The sequence below is a fragment of the Lepisma saccharinum genome, chromosome 10 (assembly GCF_977018435.1).
Source record: "Lepisma saccharinum chromosome 10, izLepSacc3.1, whole genome shotgun sequence".
In the NCBI taxonomy this organism is placed as follows: domain Eukaryota; kingdom Metazoa; phylum Arthropoda; class Insecta; order Zygentoma; family Lepismatidae; genus Lepisma; species Lepisma saccharinum.
In genome coordinates this window covers 13,939,799-13,964,876 of record NC_139238.1, presented here as the reverse complement: position 1 = coordinate 13,964,876, position 25,078 = coordinate 13,939,799, and the positions used below count along the sequence as shown (strand labels likewise).

The 25,078-nt window shown below is 42.0% G+C and overlaps 1 protein-coding gene across 1 annotated transcript in view; it reads right to left on the bottom strand.

The window, feature by feature from the left end:
* Positions 1-25,078, bottom strand: part of LOC145994472 (dynein axonemal heavy chain 1-like) — a 1,132,367-nt gene that overhangs the window by 329,148 nt on the left and 778,141 nt on the right. Inside the window, exons 40-42 of the mRNA XM_083130607.1 lie at positions 24,599-24,761; positions 17,289-17,458; positions 8,510-8,718 (exon numbers count right to left, since the gene is read on the bottom strand). Of these exons, the coding sequence (XP_082986733.1) occupies positions 8,510-8,718; positions 17,289-17,458; positions 24,599-24,761 (542 nt within the window). The remainder of the gene's footprint in view (positions 1-8,509; positions 8,719-17,288; positions 17,459-24,598; positions 24,762-25,078) is intronic.

Sequence of the window (25,078 nt, the reverse complement as noted above, 5' to 3'; positions counted from 1 at the left end):
GAAAAAGGTTCTGTCTGAGTAAGCATGTCTGTCACCTCGAGAACAAAAATCTTGATCAGTCTTGTCATTTGTAAACATAGTAAACACAAAATAACAGGAAGTATTTCGTGATTTGTAAAGCAAGAACGTTTTTTTTTCCGATATCGAGATTTAAAACGAAGCATGCAAAAAATTAAAAGGAGAAGCACTATGAAGGAAATGGATCCAAAACTGCTCTCTTCCCAGTTCTTTCCAGCATTAACCGTGGGTAAATTTGTGATTTTGCTTACTTATAATTTTCTATATGCACCATTACTTCCATATATTGTGTAGCGATGACCTTCAATCTGTGCTTTTTCTGTTAAAAACAGCCGGCTTCCGTGGAGGAGTGGTTAGCACATCGCGCTACGACGCCAGGTATCCCGGGTTCGAATCCTAGCCCGGGCATGGATGTTTGCTAGTATTCATTCATCAATTTCATTGTATCATCACTCATCCCCATCTTCGCAAATTAGCCAAAAGTAGCACAAAAGGCGAAGTAAAATAAAGCAAATCAATCAATCTCTATAAAATAAGTATGTTGCATGCTCTTACAGTGCTGAAAATAGCAGGAGTTTCATCTTGATGACGTCACAGAAACCCTGCCGTGGTTGTAAACATGGTGGTTGAAGAGCCTTCAAGGACGGGGAAACTACCGGTCGACAGACCTTGGATTCGCACAATTCTGCGATGACCTGGCCTGCCTGACATCATTGTACTCAACAGGAAACTTAGCGGGACTTTTGGCCACGAGGGGTAGAACTGGGCTTTCTTTTCAATGCGCTAAATTTTAGCGAATCTCGTGCGTATTTCGAGCTGTTCCATGTTGTCGTTTGACTAATTTCCCAGAAATGTGCGAATATTTTGGCATATATTTTTTAATTCTTCTCAAAAATATTTAAAATGCAATATTTTTATTATCTTGCTTTGTCATCGCCACATCTCCCGATGACAGGACCCCTCGCCTCTGGTCAAAATATACAATTCTATAAGATTTCTTTTACGTTGACTTATTACTTGCCTCTCCAACGTTGTTAACTCAAAATACGAGATATGGTCATGTGAAATCGGATCAATAGTTTTGAATTTCCCTGTACATAAAAAAGTTTCCCTTTATGGAGGATTAATGCTGTTGAATGCGGAAAAAAAATACAAAAATGGGTAAGTAAATGCTCAGCTGCGTTATGAGACTTCCAACACACAACAAAAGCTGCAACAAAAGATTACCGTTAGAAAAACGTCAATAGAAGAAGTGCGGATGTAGAGCAGAGAAGCACACACACACACACACAAGCATAGCCGTGAACAGCGAGGGGGGGGGGTATAGAGAGAGAGATTTTCTTTACGGCGTACTTCAAAAGCATTCTCCGATCATCTGCGGTATCAGCTTCCCCCCATTTTCTTTCCAGAGGGTTTGTTAAGACGGGGCGGGGAATCCCAAATTCTTGCGGACCACTGACGAAGCCTTTGATACTCTTCAGTCGTAAGGTCTTGTTTCCCGTAAACTTTTCTTCTCTCGTGCGGAAGTGGAAACCATATCCTTGTGAACACCCACTGGAAAGAAGCTATGGGAAATTTTTCTTGCCTTGTAGTTTCCAAAGTCTCAAGTATAGAAGAACCTGCTGCCCCTTGTGTGCCAGTAACCTAGCAATACACAAATGCTCAATGTGTTGCTGGTATATTAGGCTATACCGACAGGTGCTTTTGTTGGCTACATTCTGTCCCGGAAATCGGCGAAGCAAGGTCGCGCATAACGAAAGAGAAGAGAGAAAACGAGAAGGCGGATGAAATCAGTACACGCTGCTGCTCACAGCTGGTAGCTGCAGCCACATTTTTCTCTTCACTCATCCTCTCACACGTTTATTGGTAGAATCACAACTTGCGCAGATATTTGTTTCCATTCGCTTACTCCAGAGATTTCCGGGATAAAGTATACAACTCTCCAAACACGCCAATGCCTCTTATCACACAGGCCTGAAACAACATTCCCGCCCCTCGCCTTCTGACGTAAGCACTGAATGCTTTAGTTGTTTGATTAAGCTTGTTATGTTCACGTCTCTTACTCTAAACACAGCGTCAGTTTTCGGCGCTCGACCAAAAAAGGTATTATTTATGCCAAGAGAACTGAACCTAACAATCAAGGCATTTAAGACTAACAATGAAAGCATTTCAGCTGACGTAATAAGACGACGGATGGGAAAGTTGTTTGATGCTTGTGCGATAAGCGAGGCCCTCGGCCAAAGGGCGCGCATAACGGTAGAGAAAGGGAGAAATGGAGTGGGCGGTGCAAAGCAGTGTGCGCTGCTTCAAACTATTGGTAGCTGCAGCCGCGTTTTCCCCTCAATGCACTCACTTTCCCTCTCACGCGTTCGCTGGCCCTCTCTAGTCACTACTTGCTCCAGACATTCATGACACATAAATACACCAATTCCAGTGTAGTTACTCTTCAGATATTTCTTTACTCCATCAATATGAATATATCATCTTTCCCTCATTTTGTGGCATATTTCTGCATCACTTCTCTCGTCTTTGAAACACCCCCGGCGAACCCACTGCCACAAGGGAGACCCTGGTGTGTTTCCCGTGGTAGGTGATTTCATGTGCGCATATTTCCAGTAATACTTCTGGAGGAGGGGCTCTGGGGTTCATCCATTCTCTAATAAATTGGCAGCTGGTGCAACCCTTGGAGGTTAAGGTTGCCAGAGCTTGGTGCAGATCACATCACCTATACCACTTCCCTCACATATCCCTTCACGGCACGTTGTAATTTATCTCTTGCGCTTCATTCGTATTTCACTCATCAACAGGTCGAGGAGTTTCATTTAGTTTGCCTGACAGCCTGGATAACATACAGAGACGGGGAAGCCTTTCTGTGCATAAAGTGGACTTAAAACAACAAATCAATCAATCAATCAATCAATCACCCTGCAACTGCGTTTCATTTTTAGGATCCGTAAATTATTGAATACAGAACCATTTCCGAAATATTTGAACGTTTTTCACAGATGGTGTTCCCAGTGTTCCACCTTTATTCTGTATGGAGACCAAGGTACCTTTCTATGTAGGAAATCGCCAAAGGGACGATACAACCCAAGAAGCCTTTTTTAAAGCAGCCCCCTTGGGAACGTGGGACCAGGCTCTGTCGTGATTGGAAAGCGTCCTCACAGACCTTCAGTGTGTACAGCACCGGTTCTGCCTGGATGCACTCTATGGCCGTGAACGTCTTGCTCCAACTTATTTCTGTGCTGGGAAAGGGGACGAACTCCAGCATTCCAGCAGAGTTTTACTCTGTGCAAGTGTTGAACATCTTCCAGAGTCTCTTCTTAGCGTATTTCGGACACATTTTTAGTGACTCATTATACAGGGTGTTACAAAAGTGTTGGAACACCCGTTTATACTCTGTCCCCGGAAACTCTGGAGCGAGCAAGTCTCTGGGCAATTAGTAACTCCAGAGGGCTGACCAATGAAAACGTGCAAAGGAACGGGATTGCATGGAGCGAGGGAAAGCGACTGCACTTACCAACCTTTTAAGCAGCGTGTGTTCCGCTCCGCCCACTCGCCTTGCTCCAGAGATTCCCGGGATAGAGAATAGAACTAATGCGGATGAATTGCACGGCAGAAAAGTGTTTTGATTGATTGAAATGAATATTATGAGTGCTTCAACTCTTTGGCTATTTGCATTATATGCTATCACACTACACAGGACCAACCATCTTACAATATATGAAATCAACACGTGTCTCCAGTGTGCGAATTAACGGGGGATGGCAGGGATTTCCCCCTCACAAAAAATGCTATCCCCGGCAAAAGAAAATTATTTTTATCCCTGCCAGGGATGTTTTTATCCCCACCAAAGAAAATTCAATTGAAAGCATACCATTTCTAAACTATGTAAAAATCACAATTGATAAATCATTCGTGTCCATTAATGGTCCAGTCCACAAAGATTTTTCTGCCGAAAAGTATGCAGCCTTGTGGATTAAAGGAACTGACCAACGTCACCTAGCCGATACAACAGCAAGCTGTTTTCCACTTAAGTTTTCATGGCATTGTGCTGATATTTCACATGTATTGAAGTGTTCACAAGAAACTTGTAGGTGGGTTAGTTGGACGTTAAGTTTGAACTTGGAAATAGATCTTAGGTCAAGTTTTCGGTTTTACTAGTTCCGATAACTCTTTTTGTGCAAAAGTTTGGGTTTTCTTAGAATGTGAATAGACTGTTTCTAAATTACGTGTAAATGTTATCATAAGATTTATTGACTTAGGTTAGACTCAATGAGTTTAGAACCGCAAGGCAATAGTTTAGTTTACTGACTGGCAACGCATATACAAATTTGCATACACGAAAAAGTCATGATTGGTCTATCTGTGCATAAAGTGGACTTAAAACAAAGAAACGCCTCAAACTTTGCATACTCCGCAAAAAATCCTATATCTCAAAATGAAGTCACAAAAACGTCAGTGAGTGACCATCGCCGCCCCCCCCCCCCAATGCAAAAAGCTTGATTCGCACAGTGCGTGTCTCTGAGGACTAAAATCTACTTACTCATACTTAAAGCTGAGGCTGTAAAGGAAAACTCAACACATGTAAGGACAAAACGCAGGGCAATACACAGCCTACAGAGGATTACACTGGCCGTAGGTTCAGACGGCAGAGCCTCGTTGGCCTGAAGATTTGGATTGATTTGTTGTTTTAAGTCCACTTTATGCACAGTAAGGCTAATCGGGACTGGACCTACAGTTTTAAGTGGGATCCTCCACCGGGAATCGAACCCGGAAACCCTTGATAACAAGGCGAGGACGCTACCACTGTGCAATCGGGGAGGCCCGTTGACCTGAAGAAATTCATTTACCAGGAAGTCGTTGATTTTTTATTTGATTTGCTTTATTTTAATTCGCTTTTCGTGCCACTTTTGGCTAATTTGCGAAGACTGTAATGAGTGATGATATGATGAAATTGATGAATGGACAGTCAGAAACATCCATGTCCAGGCCAGGATTCGAACCCGGGGCCCCTAGCTTCGTAGCACCTACAGCAGGGAGTCGTTGACTTTTGGGTGCTTTCTCAGAAAGTCACCCTTTAGACTCCGGTAGGAAAGGGAGAGAGTTTCTTAGGATGTGCTACAAACATGGCACCCGTCTTAAAATTCCGGACCTTTGATGAACTTTATTATCTTCAATGAAAAGTTGGTCATGTGACATATCAAAAAGGGCTACAATTTGAAGAAACACGATGGTATTTTTTATTTCAAATTATAGCTAACCCTTATACTGATTGAACCCCAAATGTTTTTCGTTACTGGTGGCTCATTGGCTATGATGCTAAACTAAGAAAAATTCAACGATCGTCATTGAAGCTGATTAAGGAATTACCAAGTGGTTAACGACAAACAATATTCAAGACGTATTCACAATTACAACAATGTCACCTCAAATGACGAGCGTTATACGATAAACAGACTCCTAACACCACAGTGTTGCCATACCAAACCCAAACACCACGAACTTGTAAATGGACCCTATCTCACATTTCGTAGCATACTTTTCTTCCGAGAAGCAGCAAGAAACACAAACGTGCATAAAGCATTCCAATCACCAAATTGCTGTCGACCTGTTTTTGTTACTGCTCGAACGAACCCAGTTTCCAATCCTGCAATCAGTGCTAAAATAGCTAAATAAAGACTATTGTTTAGCTCCACCCACGTGTTCTGTTTTGGGACCGTGCGTTCATTCGCTCTGCGAGTTTTCGGTTTGCATATCTATCGTCCTTCCGCCTGCTATACGGATCTTCATGCAACAATCAAGCAATGGTATGCATTCAGGGCCCACTTTTGTTCAATTAGGGTCGATTAGGCGTAACAATACGCATTCCACGATGCCTAAATAGCTTCCCCTGGATTTACATGGAATCTCCTCCGTTTGGGAGGCATGACCCGCAGAAAACTGAACACAAGGAAATCGCGATTCTGAGAAGCTGTTTCTATTCTAAGACTTCAAACTTTGATCGAAGATTACTGAGGATATTTGTGATCTGTTTCCTCGGAAGTCGATAAGAGCACATTCAATAACAAAGGAAATTCCTGTGCTCTTCATAAGTTGTTGGAAGTGGGTGTATTGTCCATTGCAAGTTCGATCGTAGCGTTCCTGGTGTTAATTTGTAAATGTATGTGCAGTGGATAACGTCATCACCTTGTAATCACTAGGCCTTTGATTCGATACCGGGTGGATCCACATAGTGGTTCGGATCCTACTTTTAACTGTAGGTCCAGTCCCGAGTAGCCTATCTTTGTATCAAGTGGACTTAAACTGACTAGCATCCAAACATCACCCAGTAATAAAATGACCAGCATGCGTTTCCTTTGCTACATTCTCATATCCGTAGCCTGCGCAAAGAATATCTGATAATTCATTTTGTTTTCTAACCTTTATTGCGAACCTAACCTAACCTAACCTAACCTACTTACACATTTTTTTACCCACGCGAAAAAGTTATTTCCAGTTAATACACTTGCACGTCAGAAGATTAAATAGATCAGGTTTTGTGTCGTTTTAGTCAGATGAAGCATTCAAGGATGAGGCTTGAATTCCTCGTCTGTCTCTCGAGGCCCTGGACAAACCATTATACAGTAAAAACTGCATATCCCGGAACCTCTATAAGAAGGAAACCTGTAAATACGGAAATAAAGTCCCCAGAACGGACCGATTTTATACCTGAAAATTACCTGCTTAAGGCGGAAACCTCCTTAACGGGGAAACGGAACACCATTTAAAGACCAACGAGATGTTTTTTTATTCTCAGTATGACGGAAATTTCTTCCTTTATTTTTTTTCGCTCGCAAGAAAACAATGCAATGCTGTAAGTGGAACACGCCTCTGTTGCCACTCGCTTATCGGTAACATTGTCGATATGTAAGATTGCGCTACAATACTCATAGCTGTTACGATTCCGTTTCTTTCTTTCATCTCTTACCCTCTTTCTCCACCTTTCTTTGTCTATTCCTCCTCTGTTCTTTCGTCATCTTTCTATTTTTCTTGTTATCTCTCTTTATTTTTTCTTTTTCTTCACTTTTATCTCAATCTTTCTTCATCTCTCTTATTCCATCTTTCAATCTTTCTCTTTCCCTCTATACACATCGCGCTACGATGCCAGGGGTCCCGGGTTCGAAAACATACATACGTACGTACTTATACTGTGAAAAGTGTATCAACATGTTGTGTAGTTACATAATTGTAATCTCTGCTATGCTTATTGCGACTGTATCGCATTTTTGTTCATGTACGTACATGCATTAGTACTCTACATTATATGTAATGCGAAATGTAAATCTGTCATTTCCATTATTTCCTGCAGCGCTCTATACTGTATTTTAAGTCAACCCTGTATAAGAAGGAAAACTGTTAAGACGGAAACTTTTGCTCGGAACAATCATGTTTCGGGATAGACAGGTTTTACTGTATTAATTTTGCACGTGTCGCTTGCAGAGCAGTTCAGTAAATAGCCTTTATCTTAAGACGGGCAGCGACATGCGGTGTGTCCTCTTGCGCCTGCGCAGAATGACGAAAACCAGCGAATGGGAGGAGCTTTGTCCGCAACGTCAGCGGAGGGTGCGCATTGGCATGCGCAGTAACGTTCTGAACCTGCGCAGAATGGCGAGTAGCAAAGTTCGACATCGCAGACATCAAATGTATGCTTATAAACTCTTAATAAGTAAGAATATGACCATAAATATGCGAAAACAAGCCAGTACTGGTTCACTGATGTTCACTTAGCACGTGAGTTTGTGTTCTGACTTATTTTTAAAGAAGCAATTATGAATACCGATTGATTGTTACATCATTTATTGTGGGTAGCAGTCCCCCCCCTTTCCGAGATTCGAATCCGGAACCCTTGGCGGCGTAGGAGGTTGGCTCTGAAAAAAAAAGAACAGCCGTACATATATTCCAAATCTCTATCATCATTCTGCCAGGGATTTTCCCTGCCTTTTGATATAGTCATAATTATAGGGTATCGGCCGACTTCCGTGGCGGAGTGGTTAGCACAGCGCGCTACGAGGCCAGAAGGTCGGATTTGAATACTGGCCTGAGCATGGGTGTTCTTTGTTAGTTTTCCACAAGCAGTGTCGTCATATCATCACTCATCCTCATCCTCATCGTCGCGATTAGCCAAAATTTGCAGCAAAGCGACGCTAAATAAATAAATAAATAAGAATAATAGAGTTGTGGTAATGGTAGATGAGAGAGAGAGAAAGAGAGAGAAGTACTGAAAAATAATCCTGTATTGTATCAAAGGTCTCTTTAGTGGTGCGGAACGTTAACTCGCCCTGTTTTTCAGTGCATTTTATCTTTATCATAGTAATGAAATATGCTAATGTCACACGTGGCGAAACTAAATATCAAGGTACACATGCCTAAACTTCTAATTCTGGTATCTTGTTGTGCAGTTTCAATATAGCAAGGATGTGAAATGTGATCAACCAGTCCTCCAACTTACCTCATGGTGATGACGACGTGGAGGTTGTTGCGCACCCTCTTGATGAACGCGCCGTACAGGTTGGCCTTTGTCGGCGCCAGCTGCTGTTCCTGGACGTCGTCCTTCATGGCAGTGTAGATCTTGTCCAGCTCGTCCACGGTGAAGATGTTTGGGACGTCTCCCACGTTCAGGACGTTGTTCAGGTCCTCAAGAAAGGATTCTGACTTGATCTGCGACATGGAAACAGAAATTCTCAATGAACGTTAACGAGTGACCGGATACACAGCTTTAAATGTACCGGAGGCTTAGTTTACTGCGAAAGAACATTGGAAGATATTGAACAATGAAGAAGTCAATACACAGAGTGTTCTAGAAGTTCCTGTACAAAAAGACCGGACACCTTAATATTTGATATCTGAATTGCAATTATTGTACTTATGAATTACGCTCTCGGTTAAGTATTGAACAATTGTACATTATATTTGTTTTCTTATTTTCTTGTAGTTTACGGTTATTACAAGCATAGAAAAACAGTTTTTCGTTGTGACGTTTCAGGAGAACATACGCTCCCTTCATCAGACATTTATTTATATTTTGACTAAAGATACAATTATAACAATGGTTAGCAATTTTTTAAACAAAAATAATCCGTTATATAATGGATGTTGTTAATGTTACATTGTTGTAATATAGCAACCTAACTGTGAAAAGAAGAAGTCTGTTTTATTTTATTTCAGATAAAAATTGTTGATCACATTATTTCTTATTTAAAATTATGGATCCCAAATATCATCAGGTAATTCAAAGTCATCATTGTTTTCACAAAGTTTATTGATGTTTTCTGTTACTTTAAATTTTCAATATTTGTTTTCTGTTGAACATATTAAGGTTTCCTTATTTTCAATAATTTCTGCAACATTTAGTTAGCCTTCGAATCAGAATTAATTCTAAATTATCTGTTATCACAAAAAATGCAAGTGTCTGTTTATTTTTGTCCAGCAGTGTATTACATAGTACGAACACCCTAGTGTGGTCCAAAATTTACAAAAATTCAGTTTAAGTAAAAACACCTCTCACAAGTAAGTCTTGAAACTCTCCTGGCGACTAACAATGAAAAGATTCTTTCTGGCCATCGACCAGGTGAGTTGTGGAAAGGATTCCAAGATATCAAGAATTAACTTCTACCCTGAAGGTGAGAGTGACGTTAGCTCTCGAAAGGTTAGAATCGTTTCCTCAACTCACCTGGTCGATAGCCCGAGAGAATCTTTTCATCATCTCACGCAAAGTTTCGGTCCCGAGCAACACTTTCCGGTGGTGCCCCACGGGTTTTCATTTTTACCATGAGGAAAACATGCCTAGAATGTATGCATCCACGCCGAACCTGCTCTATGACCTTCGAAGGGTCTGATTGCTTTCTTTTTTAACTTGAGCTCAAAGATATGCAGCATGCATTTGACACACAACTACTACTCCTCCTGTTTCTATCATGACCAATTGTACCCATCATAACTCCTTCACATTTTATAGAGGACGTTAAGGGACTTTTCACTCACCCTGTAGATAGAATACTACCTTTATAAGTATTATGTCAAGTACACGAACTCTTTCTTAATGTTAAGCAAGTACTTAAGTTGTGATGCACTATTTTTTAAATATAAACTTGTTATAATCTTGGTATAAATTCAGTGGCGGCGATTAGGATGGGGCGTGAGGGTCAGTTGCCCCACTTTTTGTCACATTTGCTCCCGCTCTATACTAAACTTTATCTACCTAGGGAAAGTAAACTGTCCTTGCCCCCCCAGTTTTGGAACCCAATCGCCGCCAGTGTATAAATTTACAATGTAATGTTCCTGCAATGAACATGTATTCTGTGACTCTTCCATGACCTTCTGCATACCTTTGAGCTCATGTTTATTGAATTGAATTCTTGTTTAAGTCTACTTTATGCACAGAAAGGCTAATCGGGACTGGACCTACAATTTAAAGTGGGATCTGAACCACTATATGCCTCCACAGGGTATCGAACCACCAGGGACCCCTTGATTTCAAGGAAAGGACGCTACCACTGCGCCATATGGAAGGTCTTGAGCTAAAGTTTAAAAGAACATTAAAGTGATAAGACCCTTTGAGGTTCACAGAGCAGGTTCGGCGGGTCTGTCTATATTCTAAGTATGTTTTTTTTTATAGTGAAAGTAAAAACTAGTTGGCTCGGATTCCAAACTACGTGTGGGGTGACTTTAGATCCATTGGCACCCAACTTGAGGGTGACTTGCTAAAATTCTCACATTTTGGGAATTTTGAACCAGGCTAAAATTGCATTGCATTATGACATACTTCCGAATGAACATTATCAACGTTACAGTACATCGTTTGCCCAGTGCATTGTCGTTTGTGCTACACACATGCCACTAGACGTGCCTCAGTACTGTAACGATGTCCGCTCGCATACGAATTCGAATTAGAGCATGGAAGCCAGCAGCGAAAATGAACATTCCCAAGCAACCAAATACCGGTCAATTTTCAACACGGTCGCAACAGGGTTGGGGTACGGGACTTCTCAAACATACTTTAGATTTTAACACCATTAAACCTTGTTTCCATATTATGAAAAACTCAATATGCTGAGCAAGGCAGAAAATTTAATTTATTTTAAAATATAAACTAAACGTAACGTTTCAACCTTCTAGCAAGGTCTTCTTCAGACACCAAGTACAAATTAAACAAAACAGGAAGATATACAGTGTGTCTATAAAGTCACTTAACATTTCAATGAACTAATGACAAATCTTTTCTTTTTTCCAAGTGATCTGATAAAATGTACTCTATAGAAGAGAGAATAGCCGTTGTTCGTGCTCGTCTGCGTGGAGTGACGTATGAACAGGTGCGGACGGACTTCACTCGGAAATTCAGAAAACAAGCCCCACCAAGCTGGCCATTAAGAACCTGGTCAACAAATTCAAGTGAATAGGTAGTGTTGAGGATGAAGAACGTCCTGGTAGGCCAGCCATAACACCACAAATTGTGGAAAATGTACAGGAGGCGATCACACGTAGCCCCACCGCATCGACCACGCGACTCCATAATCCCAGCATCTATCAACTGTGGCTCATAGCACGGTGGATTGGGGCACACCAAGCTTCTTACTGTGCACCAATAGGATGGGGCACCACCCCATCTTGCCATCATCGTTCGTGATCACCTAAACGAAGTTTTCACCGGTAGATGGATTGGTCGTGTCTCGCAACGGGGAGTTTGCCCCCCCCCCCCCGCTTCGATCTGACCCCATTAGACTTTTTCATTTGAGAGTTAATCTTGTCTAAGATGTACGGGGCGAGGATCCACAGCATAACCCAGTTGAAACAACGCATGACGGCCGCAGTTGCTGAGATTACCCCAGCTATGTTGGAGAAGGTGTTTCGGGCTGTGGTGGATTCTTGGCATATGTGCCTAGACTTGAGGGGTGGTCGCATTGAGTTATACTGATTTTGTGTCCTACTGTGATATATGTTTCAGAACATATTGAATTTTGTACCATAAATCCTGTTCATGCAGAAATATTAAGTGACTTTATAGACACCTTGTATATACAAACAGAAATCACTCCCCTCCAGGACACAAGATTATTAGAAAGTTGTTTTCTCTCTATAACATTCCAGCAGGTGGCCTTCTCTTGACAACTGTACTTTCACCTGACAGGCGATTTGGATAAACATTTTCTTTCATCTGGAAAGTGGTTGGACTCTTTATCTCACGTTATTTTTTCTTATCCTTTCTTTCTTCATTCCTCTTCCTTCAGCTCTCTTCTTTCGCTCTTTTCCTTTCCACTCTTTCTAACACCTTCTTCCATTCTTTGTTTATCTTCAGTCACCCATTCCAGTTCATTGCGTCTTCTTCTTCTTTCTTCTCTATTTCCTTGGCCTCCTTCCATTTTCTCAGTAGTACTAACTTCTCCCAATCTGCTTAGTCTCACCCCACTCTATGTCATGTCCTGTTTCTCTCGTGTGTTTAAATATCGCATTTCTCTCTCTCTTAAGTCGTACATCATCCCTATGTTTTTTCAAACTGTCTTTCAGACTCTTTTTCGTTTCTCCTATGTACACACTCTGACATTCTTTACACTTCGCTTCGTAGATTATCCCTTCCTCTTCCACTTCTCTGTTTTCCTTTTTCTTGTTTGCATTCTTCGCTATTCTTAAGATGCTTCTCCCTCCCTTCCTGTAAGTTTTAATGCCCGCTTTCCTAAGCATTTTGCATATCTTTTCTGTGGTCTTCCCCATACTCCTTAAATAAAATAAATTTTCTGCCTTGGTCAGCATAATGAGTTTTTCATACTTTAGACGCCTCCACATATGAGGAGAGCTACAATCTTAGGAATGTACTCGTTCTTTTTAACAGAAGCTTTGTACGCAAATGAGAGTTTCTGATCACATCCAACTGCACATTGAAGATTTTCCGGTTCTCTTCTATATTAGTTGGGTTCCTTCATCCCAACATGAGGAGATTCCCCGATGGTGTAGTGGTAACGTCGTCGCCTTGTAATGAAGTGGTCCTGGGCTCAATACCAGGTGGAGACAAATTGTACAAGTTTCGTATCCCACTTTAAACGGTAAGTCCAATCCTGATTAGTCTTTACGTGCATAAAGTGGACTTCAAAATTCCATTCCAATATACACCTCTCTTCATTCATTCTAACATTCTTAATTTCCATATTCTCACAGTTCAGAACCGCAACACACATCTGCTGGCGGGTGAACTTTTCAAATACGAGTACGGTACTACGTCTAGCCTCATTTGCAGCTCACACTTCCTTTCAGCAATAACTACATTTTGTCGAGAAAGGAAACTGCTCACGGTTAGAAATCGCATTAGGGAAAACTCGAAAACCGTGCTCTTTATTTTTCTTTACCGCAAATTACTTTTGAAGAAGGGGCTTCCCCATGCACAAAACCCCCATTGCTTCTTTTTCGCGGGTCTTTCAACAAACCCAGGGTAACTGAATTGGAACTTTTTTTTTCCTTCTTGCGGGAGTGGATACCAGATGGCTTCAAATTTCAGTCGCAAAATCCACTTTCAGCAGGCGACTGAGAAAAAGAAGCCAGAATGAAAGTAACCCAGACGTTACGTCATTGTTGCAAGACAAATTTACTGGGCAGCCCTGTTACGAGATTTCCCGCAATTGGAGAGACTTCGGAATGGAGAAGTTGAGACTACCGTTTGAGTGTCGAGACCTGTTACAGGCCGAGATAGAAGTCTATAAATACGGCACAGACATTTGTGCTTCTTTCGATGAAAACTGAACATTTTCACTACAGCTTACATCAACATTTCTTTAAATGATACTACGTAATCATGACTGCCTGGGTAATTGGTATGTTCCAATACTAAAGACTAGAACGGAAAATTGAGACAAGATTCTGAACGAGACAGGCATTTTCAACGGACAATTTAGACCGAGAAATCTGTTGTCATCACGAGATGAGCAATCTCGTCACCATTAATATTTAAAGAAATATTTTTTCTGAAGAAAAAAATAGTGAAATATGAAAGATCGTTATGAATGGGTTCATAGAATTATTTCTCGAGAGAAAAATTGACAAATGGAAAGAGATTTCAGAACCAAGGAGAGAGGAAGAAACAAAAACAGAAAGAAAGAGAAGAAACAAAGACAGAAAGGAAGAGAAATGAGAAAGTTAGAGGAAAACAAAAACAGGAAGAAAATTCAAAAAAAATAAGAGAGAGAGAGAGAGAGAGGGGAGAGAAAAACAAAAACCGAAAGAAATTTGAAAAATAGAAAGACAAGGAAATAAAAACAGAAAGAAAGAGAAAGAAACAAAAAGAGAAAATTGAATACGAATAAGAAAGAGAAATAAAAACAGAGGAAAAGAATAAAAAGGATAAAGAAACAAAAACAGAAGGAAAGATAAAAAAGAATAAGAGAAAATAAAAAGAAAGGGAAAACAAAACCAAGGAAAGAGAAAAATAATAAGAAAGACAAAGAAAACAGAAAAACAGAAATGGAATAAGAAAGAGATTGAAAGAAACAAAAACAGAAAAGTGAAAAAGAATTAAAAGAGAAATAAAGAAAAACCGGAACAGAAAGAATACGAGAGAAAACCTAAACCGAAAGAATAAGAATGAGAGAAACAAAAACAGAAAGAAAGAGAAAGAAAATAAGAAAGCAAAATAAAATAAGAAAGAGAAAGGAAGGAAGAGAAACGGACACACATACAGAGAGAGAGAGAAAGAGAGAGAGATAGAGAGAGAGAGAGAAGGAGAGAGAAAGAAAGATTGATTGATTGATTTAAAATTGTTTGGGTGCGTCGGCACTTAAGGCCATTTTGCACCCTTCTATGTATACGGGGAAATAGCCCCTTATCTAAAATTCTGACTCAAAATTAAAAAAGGGGTGTAAATATCCCCTTAGGAAAAAATAAAAGTGCAGGTTGTAAAAAGACCTGCACGATACAAACACAACACATTAAAAAGTCAGAACAAACAAACTAAAAACCTCCTTACAGACGGTGGAAGAGTCCAGCTCTTCGTAAAAAACTAAAAACATTTGATAAAATATTGCTGTCATCACCCAAGAGGGATGACAAACAGCCGGAAAGGTTAAAAGTCTGCCGGAGGTAAGCAAGATCGACACATTCAACGAGAATGTGTCGAATGCTTAAAATAACATTACAGACACGACATAACGGAGGGTCCAGCCCTTGTAGCAAGTGACTATGCGTAAGACGGCTGTGTCCTAGACGCATGCGGGTTAGAATGACTTCTTCTCGCCGAGAGGTACGGGACGAGGAACGCCAGGCACCTGTGGTGGGCTTAATAGCGTGAAGCTTGTTCCCCGTTTCCGTATCCCACTCGGCCTGCCAAGTGTCAAGAAGGCGACAACGGAACATGTTCTGCAGGTCGCTAGCTGGCAAAAGGTGGACGAGAACATCGCCGTCTGCATCAGCAGACTTGGCGGCAGCGTCAGCTGCTTCGTTCCCCTGAATGCCCACGTGGCTAGGGACCCAACAGAAGTGTACATCCGCACTGGCAGATAAGGACACAAGCCGTCTGAATATTCGTTGCGCTACCGGATGCCGGGAATACGGCGAATCCAGGGTCTGCAACACGCTGATCGAATCACTGCACACAAGGACTTTCTTCAGACCATTGACGTCTGCAAAGTCCAGTGCCTTTAGAATGGCGTATAACTCTGCCGTAAAGATGGAATACGCAGGATGAAGCGAGTAATGGAACGTTGAGAGTCTAGGACGAAGGCGCAACCAACTGATTCCACTGTCTTGGACCCATCCGTGTAAAACACATTAAAATTGGGCTGCTTCGCACGAAGTTCTAAAAACCGTTGCTGGTATACAACCATTGGTGTTTCTGCTTTTGGAAGAGCAGTTAGAGAAAAATCGATGGAAGGTGCAGGAAACTCCCAGCTAGGGAGAGGCGGAATGAGTGGAGAGACGCCAGGAAGATCACTGTCAACACCAAGTGCTGACAGGATCTCGTCTGCACGAACACCAAATGGTCTAGTGACACTAGGGTGGAGCCGATACCTTTCCAGCCTATCCTCGTCTGAGATGGTGTCAAATGAAGGATGTGAAGCCATCGAGCGAAGATGGAGGAAGTAGTTCACTACCAGCCGCTGTCTTCACAGAGACAGCGACGGCTCAGATGCCTCTACGTACAAACTAGCGACTGGACTCGTACGAAACGCACCACAGCACAAACGTATACCAGCATGGTGGACGGTGTCTAGGATGCGCAGTCTAGATGGGCGGGCAGAAGAATACACAACACATCCATAATCAAGCTTCGACCTGATGAGTGCACGGTACAGGCGAAGCAGTACCGTCATGTCAGCACCCCAAGAAGTATGCGATGTAACACGTAGAAGGTTGAGAACTCGAAGACAAGAGAACTTTAACTGGCGAAGGTGAGGTAGCCATGTCAATTTCTTATCGAAAATGAGGCCCAGGAAGCGGACCTCATTCACGAAGCACAGGAGAGATTTCCCCATGTACAGGTCAGGATCGAAATGACATGTACGCTGACGACAAAAGTGAACACACACGGATTTCTCGGATGAGAAGGTGAAACCTGTTTGGGAGGACCACTCAACCAAACGGTTTATCGTCAGTTGGAGTTGACGAGAAGCTGACGCGAGATTCCGTGAGCGACAAAAGATCGTGAGGTCGTCTACCTACAGAAGACCATGTACAGGGGCAACAATGCTTGCCATAACTCTGTTCACTGCTATGGCAAACAGAGTCACACTTAATACGCTGCCCTGCGGGACACCGTTCTCTTGTTCGTGAAGATCCGAAAAGGAGTTCCCAACACGTACGCGGAAAAAACGATCTGATAAAAAGTTTTGAATGAAGTACGCCATATGGCCACGCACGCCCCAAGAATGGAGCTGCTTGATGATGCTAAAGCGCCACGTTGTGTCATATGCTTTTTGGAGGTCAAAGAAAACTGCAACTAAATGTTCCTTGTTGAGGAATGCATCCTGAATGTGTGTTTCCAGGTGAACCAGATGGTCCAGTGTGGAACGGTTGGAGCGAAAACCACATTGAAAATTACTTATCAATGAGTTTTCCTCCAGAAACCAGGTGAGACGCTTGTTGATCATGCGTTCCATCAACTTGCACACACAGCTAGTTAAGGCAATAAAGAGAAAGAGAGAGAGAGAGAGAGAGAGAGAGAAAGCAGAGAAGAGAGAAAAGGATACTTGTTCAACTTCTTCAAAATGAGGAAAATATTACATTCCTGCAAGACTTACTTAATGGCAACTCACCTGCGTGTCTGAGAAGAGGAAGACCATCTCCCTGTTCCCAACGCCGGACTTGTTCATCACGGCCTTGAGATCCTCCCTCCACTCCACCATCCCGTAGTTCTTGGTGAGCTCGATCTGCTGGCACGTGTACTCGGAGATATGGGCGGAGAGCTTCGTCAGACTCTGCCTACCTGCAGGAGAGAGACTCCATCGTTAGTATTTTACAGAGCTGTGTCTGAAGGAACGTCATCAAGTGCTAATTTCTCTTCCACGTAATGTACAGTCAAAGGCAATAAAAATGGGACATCTAGATCCTGAAAGACTTGCTTTCCTGCAAGGCGCTGTGTGTGTTGCGTAGCCCAATGGCGATAAGTCGATATCATTAGCCAATTTTCAATATCAAATTCTTCCATCGCCGTTCAGTTGGGCAACACACATTTGAAACAGATTTCCAACTGGCGGCTGGGAAAAAAACGGGTCAGCGAATCGTTCATTTCTCTTCGACTGACATCGGACATTTTCGAGTCACGAGGCAGCGAAGGTTCCTGGCGGGAGAAACCAATGAGCGTCGGATAAACAGCATGTTGCCAAACGTACCGAAAAAGAGGTGAGAGAGAGAGAGTTGATCAGCACCATTACTGAATAAAACTTGTACAATAGTACACAAAGTACGGACAATTAGTGTACAAAACACAAAAACGCTGTACAACCAAGTTAATGAAAACAACTGACGAAAACAGACGCACGCTTGGCAACGTTGTAATGGAAGAGCGATGTTACTCCTACAGCTTTTACCTCATAACTGAAGTTGTCGACACTCATCGAGGCACACACCCCCGAAGACAATTTGTGGACAGATAGAGCTATGTTGGACCCGGCAGTCAGAATGATCCCGCGTTATCCTATAATTTTGCGAGAAAACGTGTCATTTGAATAAGAACCTTAATAGAGAAATGCAACCCTTCGTATTAAAGCGACACGACAAACTGCACGTGAAACTTGACGTTTGCGTGCGGCGTTGACTGTCCTTTCTCAATATTTCGATTTTCTTTATGTTATTTTGCTTTTCTACCAGTTTTGGCTAATCGCGACGTTGAGGATGAATGGTGATAATGCATTTGATATTAAATGGATGAATGTACAATCGTAAACATTTACGGACGACACAACGCGACCCACACAGGAGATTACACAGGCTGATTCTCCAGACGCCAGAGCTTCGCTAGTCTGCAACACTCAGTCCAGGTTGTACTACATGGAAGGGAGGTTGACATTTGGTTGTTTTCGGAAAGAGACACCGCTTACACCTTCGTTTTCTCAATATTGTGTACCATGTCAACTCGATCTGTTGGCTGCGCATGCGTTATGGAAGCTTTCTTATAGTCTGAAAGTGCCCTGTCAATTGCCACTTCGGTTAGATGTTATGTGTGTTGTCAAACTCCACGGCGATAAGTACAGTATACTTTAACAGCAAAGTTTCAATGGGAACTTGGTGAAGGCACAAGTGGTTCCGATCCCACTTTAAACTGTAGGTCCAGTCCCGATTAGCCTTACTGTGCATAAAGTAGACTTAAAACAACCAATCAATTAATCAATCAATGAGAACTTTTACCACCGCCGTAGAGATTGGTAACACACACAGCGCCATGCAGGGAAGCGAGTATTTCAGTATGTAGGTGTCCCATTTTCTTTGCCGGTGACTGTACATACAAGTAAAATCATTAGAAGTAGCATGTAAATGTAGAGATATTCCAGTTTCATTAATCAGAGCTAACGCTTTGTCAGCCAGTGTGCGTAATCTATCTTCTATGTTGTATATAAAGATGGATGTAGGTGTGTGTGTGGGTGTGTGTGTGTGTGTATTTATATATGTTTGTTCCGCCATAACTCTCGAACGCCTGGAGCAATTACAACCAAACTTGGTACATGTATCACTTGCAATCTGGGAATAATATTTTGAGGTAAGACACCCCTAGGGATGGGGTGGGAAGGGGTGACATGTAAAAATAATCGAGAACCACCGATATTAAATCCGCACAAACAGACATCCGTGACTGAGTGCAATCCGCACAACGATAGTGTTTCTCGGGTTGTCTAACATTCAGGCTGTGTTGCGAATGAAATGCATAGTTTTAGTGATACTACCAATACGGTTCAACTTCAAGTCCATCACCTATCGGCGTGGGGGTAAGAGGGGGTGAAAAATAAAATGTCACAAATGACCTAGATTAGTGTCGAATCCATAGTTTTCGTAGTCGCTAAGCTAATTGGTGACATTCACGATCACATTTAAAATTAGTTACATTTTACACTATAGTTAGAATTCATTATTTTCCTGTTTAATACAAGATTGAGATAAATAAATACCAGGGCAACGCCGGGTAACCAGCCAGTCAAAATATATTTAAAACTCAGTCTTGGACGAAAGTAACGTTATCAGTGAAGCAGCGTCGGTGAAAACGGACTCTTCCAGGGGATATTCCCAGCGCGCTAGGCACTTAGTTCTCATTTGCCATCGCTTAAGAAACACCTGCTTAAGAAACTGCGTAGTATTAGGTGGAATACACGAGGGAGAAGGGCTGAAGACCGAGGTGCTAAGGAGACGGAAATTACCTTTCGGCGTGGAAGCTTTCAGCCGACAATTTCCGCTTTCTTGTCGACAGCGTTCAGTGTCTTGCTCCAGTGGTGTACTACAAGGCAAGTACAAAGTATCCCAAAATAATGTTTATATTCTTTGAACATTAAACATAGGAACACTAATAACAGCAAGTATGAACTGTTTACGTGTAACATACCTTAAAGTTATAGTTGTTCGTTGTCTGCAATGTTACAGAACAGATCGTCAAATCAACAGATATGGTTTCTACAGGAAGGGAAGCACAGGTAATGTCAATTGCATGTTTCCTGTCATCCAGTGACCATGGCTTGGTGGGGTATATATCGTTCTTCACTTTCCCAGAGGTAGAAATCTAACGGTCTTAAATTGGGAAACCTCTGTTGTTATTTGACATTTCTTACATTGCTCAAAAGAAAAATTACTCACCTCTGCGAGTTTTGGTGCAAAAATACCTACCGCCTGGTGGGCTGTGATGGAACTAAAAACAACAGAATGTTTACACAAGCTCTCACACAAACAATCAATATAGACATTAAAGCTTCAAAGAAGAAAAGTCCAGTCAAGTTAGCTTTAATAGTTTCCCTGTTATTAACATTCAAAGAGTGTACAAACTATTTTTGGACACACTGTAGTCTTTGCCATTGCTTCCTACGAGGGGCGAGCAGGTTGCTCTGACCCTAACATAGAAATAGCGGTAGTAGGGTATCAATTTTTTTTATTTTTCAACATACTCCCCTGCAACTCCAATGCACTTTTCCCATCGGTGCTCCAACGCCTGAATACCTTGCAAAAAACATTCTTCCGACTGGTCCTCCAACCATGAGTCCACAGCCCTTGTCATCTCAGAATCATCAGAAAATTTTTGCCCACGAATGTCATTCTTCAAATATTTCAACAAATGGAAATCACTGGGGGCCAAATCTGAGGAATAGGGTGGGTGGGGCAGCAATTCGAACGATGCATCTGCGATAGCGGCCCTCGCAATGCGTGAGGTGTGGACAGGTGCATTGTCCTCGTGAAGGAGCACACCACGGGTCAACATCCCACGCCTCTTTTTCTTGATGGAATCACGTAATTTCTTGATTAGGTCACTGTAGTATGTGCCAGTGATGGTTTGGCCCCTTTGTAGATAGTCCACAAGAAGGACACCCTTGCAGTCCCAGTAATTGAGGCCATCACCTTCTTGGCTGACGTTTACACGTTGAACTTCTTCGTTGGTGGAGAATGTGGGTGTTTCCACTCCATGCTTTGCGATTTTGTTTCTGGGTCGAAGTGATGGACCCATGTTTCATCCATAGTTACAAATTGGGCAAGGAAATCGTCTATAACAGCACGAAAGTTGCCAAGACGTTCTTGACTGATGAGCACTAGGGTGCGCTTCTGATCTGGGGTGAGGTTTCGAGGGACCCATCTTGCAGCATTTTTTTTCATTTGCACAGCAACATAACGGACAGTGACATGACGATCCTTCAGAACGATATCGTGGACTTTGCTAATGTTTTCGGTCGTCATGACAGTTTTTGGTGTTCCACCTGGATGTTCATCCTCACAGGACTCTCTCCCACAATAAAACTCACGACACCATCTCTTCACCATACTGTATGAAGGAGCAGGGTCCCCTAGTGTATCCACCAAGCTCTCATGAATTTTGGATACCGTCCACTTCTTCACAAAATATTTGATCGCCGCTCTCACCTCAGTTTTCTCCATTCTGGCACATTGACACAACTTCACTCAGTTAAACCCCTGTAAAAAGAAAACTGTACGCTACTCAGACTTGCAATTCGGAATAAAAGCATACAAAGCATCACTAAACAATAACGAAATAAAAATCAATCATAACGTCATTCCTTCTATGTTAGGGTTGGAGCAACCTGATCGCCCTCGTATCTACATGCACAGTATGTGAAAAGGAGGGATATGACTTGACGGCTACAAGTTTCTTTCTTAAAGAATCCGTGTTGTACCTTAAAGCATAGGCGCAAGTAAAGAGTAGGTTACTTAAAATCGACCGCCTAGGAAATTCTTATTGGTCACTGCAACTTCTCATTGAACGAAACGATCAACGAACTTGGACGCCTCGAAAATAAACTTCAGTTACTCTAATGTTAAGTAATGTAATGTTACGTTGAGATGGACCTAAAGGAAATCGATAAGAATGGAAAAGATTGGATTCATGTTGTCCAGGATAGGGACGGATCATACAGGTGCAAAGCTTGTATTGCTGCAGAAGAAGGCTAGAGAGTGAGTTAGTTACGGTAATGCTGTACATTATGATCATGAACAAAACGTTCTGTTGATTATTTATTTTTGTTAAATGAACACTGAGCCAATAGAGGATATAACTACATAAGACCACTTTGTTATGTAAACGGGTCTTTCAAGATGTTGTGTACACTAACGAACTCTAGGGTTAAATATAAGAAGTGACGTCAGGCGTGATCTGATTGGTGCTGCACAAGACGAGCTCGAGTGTTCAAGAGCTACCAGGAAGGCTGAAGCACTCGAGTTCTGGGTAGCACGCCGATCTGATACACTGCACGTACACTCGCGTTATTCATGTAAGGTAGAGTTCGTTAAGACTAATTGGTATTTGGTATGTGTCTTTAATTTAACTTAGATGAATTAATGGAACGATAGAATGGTTCCAAAAGATTTTGTTAACCTTATTATCTTTTTCAATTTGGTTACGTGCAATAAAACTCATGTTAATATATAACTTCATCTGGTTTCTTTGAAACATGCTGGTTTTAATTGTAACATCTGTATTTTTCAATGAACATTCCCGAGACGCATAGGACTATCTATAGCATGCTCCACTGCGCGGTCACATCAGCCTCGTTTCCTCACGGGAGTTTGGTTTTCTCGAAGGAACCGAGGGTGGTGATATACATCATCGCTGCATAGGTTTTGATTGATTTGTCTTATTTTACGTCGCTTTTCTACCACTTTTGTCTAATCGCGAAGATTAGGATTGATGGTGATAAGGTGAAATGGATGAAGAAACAATCCATATATGAGCACAGAAAACAAATCCTTCAAAAAAGATTATAGTGACTGTTAGTCCAGTCGACATAGCCTCTTTAGTCTTCAACAATCCAGTACAGGGTGTACCAAGTCGAATAGCGGCTGACATTTTGGTGTCTTCGAAAAGGGTTTACCCCTTGGGTACGACACCATCAACATCAAGATTTGCTGCAAATATAATCACACCTCCCTCCTCTCTTTGTGTAGTTACTGTGTGAGGGAAATCTACGGTAATCAGAGACTCGAACCGTATCACACCACACAGACACGCAAGTCGCGGTGGCCCATTTGGTAACTGTCATACGGAGTTGAAAAGAGCCAGAGCGTGGTTGATCACATTACTTCCATCAAGGCTACGATCTAAATTGTGCGGACTCCTACCTCCACAGCCTTCACGTGCCTTTACTATGCAATGTACAGGGGATAACATTACCTTTGAAAATTGTTTAGTTTCCTCAAAACATGTGTCCATATCATCAATGGACTCAAAAGATTTAGCGCACATTTAACTGCATGTTTTGAATTGTTACTTCATACAAGCTTATATATTAAGTTATGGCAATATTCTTTTTCACCGACTACCATTATTCAGAGAAAACTACAAGCTCCACCATGTTGCCAAAGTCTTGACTATACGCATTTCTTTAGTAGTCCTTGTGAGTTTCACTCGTCAAGTAGCACAATTTAACTTTTTTTAGTTTTTACGGAAGCCAGTCTCATTGATTGATTAGATACGTTGGTACGTATCGCCATGTTGCAACCTTCAGTATTTACGTGGAAATATCCCCTGATCCAAAACCCTTCCCGTAAATTTAAAAAGTGGGTGTAAAGGGCCCTTGAGAAAGGTTAAAAAATCAAGTTGTGAAGGGACCTGCATAAGACAAACACAACACGTTTAAAAAAGGAAAGGATAGTTAAAAAAAGAGAAACAATGGAAGAGGCCTGCTCTTCTCAAAAGGTTAAATACGTTGGCTAAAACCCTGTCAGTGGTAATTAAAATCGGTACATCCGATGCCTCCACCGGGTATCGAACCCGGGACCACTTGATTACAAGGCGACGACGGTACCACTGCACCATCTGGGAGACTACTTAAAGGATAAAGATATTATCTGTGAATGTTCCGAACACATAAAACAACGTTGCCAAGTACGGCACAGCGGAGGGTCCAGTCCATTCAGCAAATGACAACGTGTGAGACCGTTGTTCGATTCGGAGCTGCGCTAAAATGACGGAAGTAGCAGTACGAGCACAGAATAGTAAGGTTAGGTTAGGTTAGGTTACTATTCTATGGTACGAGGAACGCTAAGCATCAATGGAAGCCAGTCTCGTGCTAGATAAGTGGTAAAAAGAGGCCGAATTCTTACTTCTATACTCTGTATAAGCTGTGTATTTTGAGGACTAAAAGTGGTAAATGTTGTAAGTGCCAAAAGCGAAAGTGTTGGAAAATCGCATCGTTCCGCACATCAGCCCAGAAGAACGTGCACACTAGTGACCTCTTTACACTCCCTTTGAACTACTTAGAGGGCTACCAGCCACATTTCACGTTTACCACATTATAAAGCATGGCACATTGCACAGTTTAACGTGGAAAACGGTGTTTGAATTATTGTGGCACTTACAGCGTTTACCAATTTTAGTCTTCATTGTATAATTATTACTGGATGATAGGGAAGAAAGAGGACTTACCGGAGCCGCCCATTCCGAGCAACAGGGCGTTCCCCAGCGGCTGCCTGAGAATGCGAGCGATGCGACACACGTGGCTCAGCGCGTCGTAGAAGAGGACCAACCTCATCGGGGCGGTGGAGGAGTGGTTGTAGTCGTCCAGGAACTCTTCAAGAACGTGAGCGAGCTGAAAGTAAAGTTGAAGAAGCATATAGAATATATACTCGTTGCTGCTGTGGCTACGCAGCTTGTACAGTCACGGGCAATAAGAATGGGACATTTAGATCTCGAAATAACTGCTTCCTTGCAAGGCGTTACGTGCGTTGCCTAACTCTACGGCGAGAAGTGGATTTTATGGAATAAAATTCTGAGATATTTCTCAACAGCCTCCAAACTCTTTACATAAAAACCTTCTGGAAGACTCATTTCTGAATATAGTAACCCCCGACTTACGTAAATTCGCAGTTACGTAATAACTGTACGTAGCTGTCACAAGACATTTTG